Source organism: Saccostrea cucullata, unplaced genomic scaffold, assembly GCF_032062105.1.
Source record: "Saccostrea cucullata isolate Sc308-1 unplaced genomic scaffold, CSIRO_AGI_Scuc_v1 ctg8444, whole genome shotgun sequence".
In the NCBI taxonomy this organism is placed as follows: Eukaryota; Metazoa; Mollusca; class Bivalvia; order Ostreida; family Ostreidae; genus Saccostrea; species Saccostrea cuccullata.
In genome coordinates this window covers 1-9,821 of record NW_026926191.1, presented here as the reverse complement: position 1 = coordinate 9,821, position 9,821 = coordinate 1, and the positions used below count along the sequence as shown (strand labels likewise).

The 9,821-nt window shown below is 32.9% G+C and overlaps 1 protein-coding gene and 1 long non-coding RNA gene across 2 annotated transcripts; one reads left to right on the top strand and one right to left on the bottom strand.

Moving 5' to 3' along the window:
• The first annotated feature begins 1,664 nt into the window (after positions 1 to 1,664).
• On the top strand, positions 1,665 to 3,477 carry LOC134271045 (uncharacterized). The gene is made up of 3 exons (XR_009992941.1): positions 1,665 to 1,783; positions 3,052 to 3,180; positions 3,434 to 3,477. It is a non-coding gene; the product is annotated as an uncharacterized LOC134271045 (long non-coding RNA).
• A 2,447-nt stretch (positions 3,478 to 5,924) lies between these two features.
• On the bottom strand, positions 5,925 to 8,840 carry LOC134271044 (uncharacterized). The gene is made up of 2 exons (XM_062753309.1): positions 8,529 to 8,840; positions 5,925 to 5,999 (listed from the first exon to the last, which is right to left on the bottom strand). Exons 1-2 carry the CDS (start codon positions 8,835 to 8,837, stop codon positions 5,925 to 5,927), a joined length of 384 nt encoding a protein of 127 aa, XP_062609293.1. The 5' UTR covers positions 8,838 to 8,840.
• Between the last annotated feature and the right edge of the window lie 981 nt (positions 8,841 to 9,821).

Here is a 9,821-nt window from a genome sequence, read left to right as displayed (position 1 = left end):
TGTTATAATGTGAATGATGGTGCACATATTAAATAAATTCTAAATTTAAATTCTGTTTTCATCGAATTCATATTTCAATTACAGATTTTAAATTTGTACAGCCACGAATGTGATAATTAGGTCTTTCGACCTTTCTGTGGAAAAAATGAAATTGTTCAGCATGTTTGAGATTATTATTGCTTTGAGCCGCCTTATGTTTTTGAGTTTCAAGATATTTTATCGAAAAGTTCTATAGCCTATGAAAAAATTAAGATATTTTTGCAGTTGACCTTGCGTAAATGATCTTTGACCCTTCCAAGAGTTAACTTTTGACCTTGAAATTAAGGTCAAGGTCCTTCAGAGTTTGAAATAAAACTCTTTTATTTACTCCTTTGTTTTTCAATATCCATGCATATACGCTCGTATATATTTGATTGTAGCCTTTTAAAACCACAAACCTTACCTTTGAAACATGCAACTATCCTAAAAACGAAAACCCGTCTTTTTCCTGTGAGTGAGGGTTTGTGTGTGAGGGTGTGTACGTGGGGGGTTGGGGATGGAGGGTGGTGGTTGGGTTGGGTGGATGGTAGGGTGTAAGACAACAACTCTTTCCTATAATAGATAATTTTCTTTTAATAGATAATACATTGATATATTATACATGTAATACTCTGTATCGTTTTTAACGGGATCATATTTTCAGAGAGAAGGGGGGGGCTCAAGTAGACTTTTCTGATAAAAATGACCGTTTTCCCTCGTTAATTGTCGTTGTTGTCGTCGTCGTAAAATTTTCACGTTTCCATTTTCTATTCAAGAACCACTGGGCCAATTTCAACCAAATGTGACTGACACAAAGTAACCTTGGATGAAGGGGATTCAAGTTTCTTCAAATGAAGGGTTACATGTTGTCTTTCAAGGGGAGATAATTATGAATTAGTCAAACATTGATGGCATCTTTTAAAAATCAGCTTCTCAAGAACCGCTTGGCCAAGAAAGATGAAACTCAATTGGAAGTATCCTCAGGAAGGATAAATTCAAATTTGTTCAAATCATGACCACCTAGGGTAGGGTGGGTCCTACAATGCCCGATCAAAGTTTTACATATATAGGAATTATAATAAAGGAAAAATCTTTACAAAATCTTCTTCTCAAGAAAAGAAAAGCTTTGATTGGTGATATTTACATGGATGCATCCTGAAGTTGATTGTTCAGATCATGACAGCCGTGGGTATAGGCTGGGGCTGCGCAATGAAATTTTACATAGAAATATGAAAAAAAAATCTTTTTATAAATCTGCTTTACAAGAATACTACAATCCATGATTAGTGAGATTTATAATGATTTTTGTGCAAATCATAGCCCCAGGTAAGGGTGGGGCCACACTTGGGCGGCAAAGTTTTACTTAAGAAAAAAAAATCCTTTTCTTAATTAAGAATGGCAAAGTTATTGATATGGAGTGAGACATCCTCAATTACTGAATTACATGTAGAATATGCCCCTCTCTTCCTCCCCTTCCAGATCCACCCATGAAAAAAAAGTGAGAGCGAAGCAGACCGCAAACGGCAAACTCTTAATTTCATTGCGAATTGTTTTTTAATGGCCTAATGATTTGAGTGAAAATCTAGTTTGATATATTGTACGACTTGTCAAATATCGGGTCAATTTTACAGAACGACTAATTCCAGGTACGATTTGTTTGAAAATTGACTTCGGCTGTCGATCAGATTTTCTCATTGATTTTTATATAAACTGAAGATGACTGCAGCTGTTCCTTGGACGAGGAGAACGTGTGTTTTGCTGACAGGTCTCTTTTTGTTGTACTTTCAGATTTTATTGCAGAACACGCTTCTATGCATCGCTGACATTTTTTCTGCATTTGTCGTTCTTGCAACAGACGACGTTTTAGGGGTTTGTTGCTAGCCAATATTGCAAATGCTGGCGATCCACCAAGAATGCATAAATTATAATTCATGACAACTAAAAAGAAATGTATGTTATACTTTTCTGTAAATAGATAATGTAAAAGCGATGAAATTATTGCACCCTAATTGATTTTTCCTGTGATGTGTGTAAAGTGAAAGTAAGAAATAATAACCATTGCCATTGGTATATTTGTACACTTGCCAAATTATGATAAAAAAATTTGATTATCTTTGCTGATTGCATAATTAATGTACTAAAGAGTTTTCATAGTGCACAAGATCCAATTGATATGAAATGACATCAGCCCCTATAATTATAGAGAACTGTTATCAGTTGTTGTTTTTTGACTGTCAGGACTTCATATTTTGTATATACATCATTACATGTACAGGAAAGACTTAACTGTCAGGTTAGCCTTCATTTGTCAAAAATTCATATTGAAATTGAACTGTAGGAGAAACTAACAAATTATTTCTAGTACGTACGTGACATAAAGATTGATGAAATTACAAAACACTTCTTCATTGCAAGCTAAGCCATTGGTTTTGTGTCCTTCCTATTTCTAAAACTCATGGCTTATAATGATAACAGCTGTTAATTATTATTATTTTGTTTTTGTAGAATTTATTTTTCCCCTTTGGTATGACTCAAGTTGATGGTGTACATTTAAAAAAAAGATTATTTTGACTATGGTAATTGAAAGTTAGTTGATTTTCTTACTGTAGAGAAATGGCAGTGTTCCAACTTAAATGATTTTACTAGCATTTAATATTGATCCTCTTTACTGATTAAGATAATTGATAAAAGTAAATATTGTTGAAGATAGGTTACATTTGTAAGTCGATCGATTTTATCAATTGTCAGCATCTTTACTTTCTTATGTTACATTGCTTATAGCTATTTCCCCCTGTGTCGCATATGGCACTTGTTCGTACTAATTGTAATTTTACATGGGCAACAATTTAGATAAAAAAAAATTTAATTTGACCTACACATAAGTGAAAGTAAAGTTCATAGAAAATTGAAATGTGCAGATATGTAGGTTTTGTGTAAAGGTTAAAGTCAAAAATAGAAATGGTTGTTATTTCACATACATAGTACACTGTACCTAAATTATGTTATGATCATGGCTTTTAACTTATGTTTCAGTCAGGAGCAGTTGTATATCTTAGCAGAGTGCCATGATTAAGGATCGACTGGTTAATTTAATTAACGAGTATATTGGCGAGTTTGTGGAGAACATCAATCATGATAACCTGAAATATAGTGTCTTAGGGGGTAAGTTATGTGTATATGATTGTACAGACTCTGAGGTGGATCCAAGATTCTCGAAGAGATATTTAAATTTATAAATTACCATCTCATAACCCTTTATGATAACAATGTTTTGCTGTAATGAAAAGAAAGAATAAATGTAGTATATATTTATTCAAAATCTGAACATAAATTTTGGTAAATTTAATATTTTGAAAGAAATTTAAATGCTGAAAATGTGCATGCTTAATAAAAAATAAATATTTTTTTCTTTAAGGTAATGTTGAACTCAAAGATTTGGTTCTGAAACCCAGAGCAGTGGTAGGTATTGAAAATATATGTCATTTTCATCTTAGTTTTACAATGATATTTTGCATTAAGTTCATTTAAATTGCTCCCATTTTCATTTCATCATAATCATAATAATACATTTCTCTACATGCTTTGACAGTCATCTTGGATCCCCAGCTATATAAATTTAATGAATTTCTTATACGGTTATGATGAATTACAGATATAAGGAAGGTATATCATAGGTCCCAGAGACTTTGTTATAACCGAGTTTTGCTGTATGTAATTTACAGCCAGATATTTCAACCATATAACATACAATATAATGCACAATACGTTTATAGCTAGATATAACAACAATATAACAGTTTTTATGCCCCCATAATCAAAGATTTGGGGGTATATAGTTTTTTTGTCATGTCTGTCTGTCTGTCTTTCTGTCTGTTTGTCCCCAAAAACTTTAATCTTGCCCACAACTTTTAATTCAGTGGAGCTGTGAATTTCATATTTCACATGTGTATTCCTTTTGACAAGACCTTTCTTTGGGTACCACCAAATTTGACCTTTTGACCTTGGCGTTTGAATTTGGCCATAACTTTTGAATGGTAGATACTAGGACTTTCATACTTCACATATGTATTCTTTGTTAGAAGGCCTTTCCTTGGATACCAACTTTGACCTTTTGACCTTGATGATTTCCGTACTTATGGAAAAACTTTAACCTTGGCCATAACTTTTGAATGGTAAGGACTAGGGCTTTCATACTTTACATATGTAATCATTGTGAAAAGACCTTTCATTGGATACAATGAACTTTGACCTTGGAGTTTGACCTACTATTTAAAAACAAATCTTGTCCATAACTTTTGAAGGGTCAGGGATAGGGCTTCCATACTTCATATATTCGATCCTTGTGAAAAGACCTTTAATTTGATACCAAGAACTCTGACCCTTTGACCTTGGAGTTTGACCTCCTTTTAAAAAACTTTAACCTTGGTCATAACTTTGAATGGTTAGGGCTAGGCTATCATACTTTACATATGTAATCCTTTTGACAAAACCTTTCTTAAGAAACCAACAATTTGACCCTTTGACCTTGGAATATGACCTCCCTTTCAAAAACTTAATCTTGGCCACATGAACTTTTGAACAGGTGGTGCTAGGGCTTTCATATTTCACAATTGATTTCTTGTGAGAAGACGTACCCTTCTTTGGGTACCAATATTTTAAATTTGCATTTAAGAAGAGTTTAATCTTCGCTACATTGCCATTGGGGGCATCAGTGTTTTACAAACACATCTTGTTTCTTACAGGTTCCCTAGCCTCCAAATTAATCAATATAGAGAATCCATTTACACACTGATAAAGATATTTGGCTTGAAAAGTATAGTTGAATTTATTACACCTGTATATGCTTAACAAGGCAAATTCAATAATTAATTAACCTGCATGAATACTTACCTGGATGAAACTCTTTTTTTGGCAATGTGGTAACATTAACAGAGATCACAGACATTTTTTGGTAATTAGCCTAACCTGACAGTTTTTGTCCCTTTCTGCCATACCAAGAGCTAGCCACCACTGGAAAGGTAGTGTGCCAACGATGGAAAACGAAGGGGTTGGGTAAACTCCTCTCCAAAACAGACCTATCTTCCATATTTATCACAGAGAACCAATGCTTACCAAAGATTGCCAAAAATACCTGAATAATGCCCATCTAGAGTTCAATGGGATAATTTAAAGTGGCATTGTTTATTGAATCTTGATGACAACTTCACAGTAAAGGTGTCAGAGAGACAAAGAGATATGGATCCCAGCACGTTAAAAGGATTTAAAGTCTATACATCTATAAATGCTTTATTGATTGGTCTAGGGTACACATGTTAATCACCCAACTACAACATTACTTCACATCCACATCATAAGATCTGAATTCAGTAAGACAAATGATGCAAACCATTTAGATCTAATCCAAGTTCAGAATGTAGGTTTGTCAGTCTTTTATACTGCAACTTTATTTCCTAATGTGCGCCAAGTAATTAACTTAGCAACAGCAAGTGTCTGAGCAACTCAGTCTAATTCTTACATCCGTGCCATATCACTGTCTGTAAGAATTTACAGGGTGTGGATCTAAGAATAAGTTTGATTTTAGAATGTGAGCTGCTAACCTGGACAATAACTTAATTACTCATTTCATGTCAACCACGGGAGCAAAAATAGCAACATCAGAAAGTTCAACAGTGCAAAGAAATAGAACATTTTTAGACTTTAATCTAATCAAGTTTCCTAAAAACAACAATTTTACTGTTCATTTAGTCATCAATTAAACATATATCTATTTCAAATTTTATTTTAACTCATTTTATTCCTAGCTTTCTGCTATGCATATACATGTACATAATATTTCAAGATGTGTCATTTAGAAAGTTTAATTGTTCACTGACACTGATAAATTAGATCTGAAACTTTTTACTCCATTACAGAACCTTACCCGCCATCAGTTGCTGTAGTTTTTCTTCTGAAAGGTTATCAATGCTCAAAAATGGCTCAGGCTGCAAAACAAAACAAAAAAATTCAAAATCTTTAGAACTTCAGAAGAATTTAAACAATTAAATAGTATTAAAAAAATCACCATGCTATGGTAATTGGTTGAAATACTTTATATATTGAAAAAAATATATTGAAATGTACAGTAATGGAAAAATTGATTTTACATATCTTTTCTTATGAGAGGTATATATGAAATGACAGCTATATCACTACACAATCGATTTTCAAATTTTCAGGCACTTGCTCTGAACTTCAGATGAATACAAAATGTATTATGAATTATTTATAAATTCAAAAGTCTGAGTGCTTTTAAAATAGTTAAGATATATAAAATTCACAAATTGCAAACATTTTTATAGTGTGCCAAGCAGTGCCATGTTTTCAGTTGTGAATTATTTTACAAACATATGCGTACAATACAAAAACATAACATTCAAAAGCACTACAGAAGTGTCAATGAGTATCTGATCATCTGAAGTGCTTCAAACCATGTGATTCTTAGTGTGGGTATAAGATCGGTCTTTTTTATAACTCAGATCCAGTGTCTGTTTTAAATAACATTCATAGTTTACAGAGTGACATAGATACTCAATGGATAATGGACAATTAAACTTCAGGTAAAATATCATAATATATCTGTTTTAAAAACATGGGGCATCAGGGATGCAACCTTACTGATAAAGATAATTACCAATACTCAAAACTTTTTTATCTATACCTATTTTGTAAATGTTATAAATTTTATTATTTTTCTACCTTGCAATTGATATTTAATAAATGCAATTCATGTTTTTTATCAGGGAAAAGTGCAATAATTACTGTAAATATGTAAGTAATGAGTTAGCATGGTCATAATTAAACAATCCAAAGCAAGAAGCTTGATTTTCATTTCACTGTGCAAATCTTTAATTATTAAAGAATTTCCACTTCAAATTTTAAATTATGCTTTTGAATTTAATCATCGTAAGGCAATGCTCTTAATTCCAATCTAAGATTATGTCTAATGCTAATCAGGTGCAAAATTTTGTTTTGTAATTCTTTTAATAACGTGATCACATATTTGAGTAACCAGATTGAAACATTCATTTATTACCAGTACTGTTTGAAACTAGTCTACTTTGTAATGTGCACGAACTAATATTCTGTCATGAATTAATTTTTTTGTTTGAAATTCATGAAATACCTTTTCAAATAAAAAGAGAGCATTACAGCATTCATGTTACAGGATAATAGAAACAAAAAGAGGCTTATTTGAAGTTTTTTTTTTTTTTTGACCCCTAAAGCATCTGGTTTTGTGGGATTGTCTGTGTTGATCGATACATCAAAATACCACTACAAGTACATATGTACTGACATAGGTTATGAGAAGACGGGGAGAGAGGTCCAGCTAGGAACAAGCTATAAAATAATCACAAAAATTAAATGTAAATATTTTTCTTACAGGATTTTTTGTTACTTCTTAAATGTTTATAAATAAACAAAGTACTTTTTTTTAATATCCTGGCTAGACCTTGAGTGTTATGAATTGTGGTTTGTACACAAATCTGGATTGTAAAGCAAATAAACAATAAATTATATCATAACTGTCCATATGTTTTACAAACGTACATCTAATTTCAATGCATGGCTGACCTTTTTATTTGATACCTTGAATAAAAAATACACAACTCACTTATATGTTATTCATCCTTTGCACAGTTTATGCTTTTGCTATACATCTGTACATACATATAATGATTTTCATTTGTAAGAAAATATACATCAATTGATTTATGTTCAGTCTATCACCTTGCATATTCACTAGGAATAAGTAACTTTTGCTAATTTTTTCACCCTTTGTTATAATTTAGACATAATATTGATATTTCAATGTATGCCTCTGGTTTTTTCCCTAGGGGGAAGGCCCAAAGAAATGAAAAATACATGACTTTATTAAATAAAAGCTAAAAGATATAAAGAGTAGTGTTAGAGGATCAATTGTCTGCATAAAATACCGGTATATGATTTTATGTAATGAAGTCACACATGAAGTACGATGTAATAAAATGCACTTTTTGTTTTAATGCAGATCAATGTCAACATATTCCTCAAGATCAGAATGGTACCAGGTTACTTGCACCATGACCGACATCCAGAAAGTGGAAGTCTATCTAAGAATTTAAAAGTATAAAACGAAGGGCTACAAAGATAAAACGGTCTATTACCTCGTGTGGTTTGATGGGTCTTGCTCTTCATACTGTCTTAATTACCGATATAAACTGAATTTCATTCAAGGAGTAACTGTTCTAACTGTCATACATAGCCCCAAAACTTTCAGAACTTTGATTGCAATTGTGCAGAAAGACATTTTGTTTTTTCATTTGTTTTCCAAAGTTGAAAATGATCAATGCACATCTTTTTTACAATTTGGTAGATAAATAAAGCTACCTCAGGTAGGTAAATAAAGCTATGTAGGTATATCAAGCTACGTAGCTAAATCTAGTGATTGTACCAGACCTGACAAACACATCAAAGATAAAACAGTCTATTACCTCATGTGGTTTGATGGGTCTTGCTCTTGTCTTGATATAAACTGAAGATCTACCGGACTGACTTTTTTTGTCATTGCCAGCAGACATCACTTTCCTGGGTCCCGACTTAGTTCTCGCAGACGTCCTGAAACTCTGCGTGGAGTAAGTCCTGTCAGTGTTGTCGAGGGGAATGTCTACCTCCAGCATAAGATCTGGATCTAGATCCAAGTTTATGTCAACCGCATTATCGGATTTAGCTGAGGACCCTCGAACCATAGAACGATTCGGCGATAGGTCATCCACTCGCTCTCGCTTTTCTTGTTCCGTCATATTTTGTTAATTATACATGCATATAGTACGCTCGTGCATATTTGCAGCTGGTAAACATGTATAATCGGTAATTAAATTAAATTCTATATTAAGTGCTTGAACTATATAAATTTTATTTGAAGCAAAAAAAAAAGTCCACATGCAGTTACACATATAAAGAATTATATACATGTACCTTAATTTAAAAAAAAAAAATATTTTGATAGTTTTGTTTCGTTTCGGCAGGTTTCGTTTTGATTTCGTTTCGTTTCGTGTTGATTCCGTTTCGTTTCGGTAGGTTCCGTTTCATTTCGGTAGATTTCGTTTCGTTTCGGCAGATTTCGTTTCGTTTCAGTTCGTTTCGTTTCTATTTCGTTTCACACTTTACAGGTACCCTGTACATCCTTAAATCCTACAGAAGTTCAAAAATTTCATATGCACGCAGTGCTTATAATGATATTTGATTTTTGTTGTTTTACAGCTGGGTAAAGGTGTCAGATTTTTCCCTGTATTGGAATTCACGGCTCGGTAGTAGTGATCTTGTGGGAGGAGAAAATCTTGTTCAGTCGGGTGATTGGAAGGTAAGGGTTTGTAATTTTCAGTGTTCAAGACTTACAGGGCATGCAGTGAGATGTTATTTCTGTGTTTATTTTTTTGTGAAAAATCTTTAAAGTAATATATCATATTGTATACATTGCCTAATGTTTAATTTATTGTGTAATTTTTACTTAGTACATGTATAATAAATGATACACAATCCGTGGCCATAATATTTTAGGTCACTTGAGTAAACTCAGGTGACCTATTGCTATCCGTTTTTGTCCGTCGTCGTCCGTCATGCGTCGTGCCTCGTGTGTTAACATTTGGACATTTTCAGTTTCTTCACTGCAACCACTGAACCAATTTCAACCAAAATTGGCACAAAGCATCTATGGGTGAAGGGGAACAAAAATTGTGAATTTCATGATCCCTGCCCCCCTGGGGCCTGAGGGGTGGGGCCAAAAC

Bases quoted from the DNA above. Each gene is read 5' to 3' on its own strand.
- LOC134271044 (XM_062753309.1), bottom strand. From the start codon at position 8,837: ATGACGGAACAAGAAAAGCGAGAGCGAGTGGATGACCTATCGCCGAAT. The intron at 6,000-8,528 runs GTAATAGACTGT...TTTGTTTTGCAG, and splicing joins GACCCATCAAACCACATGAG to CCTGAGCCATTTTTGAGCAT.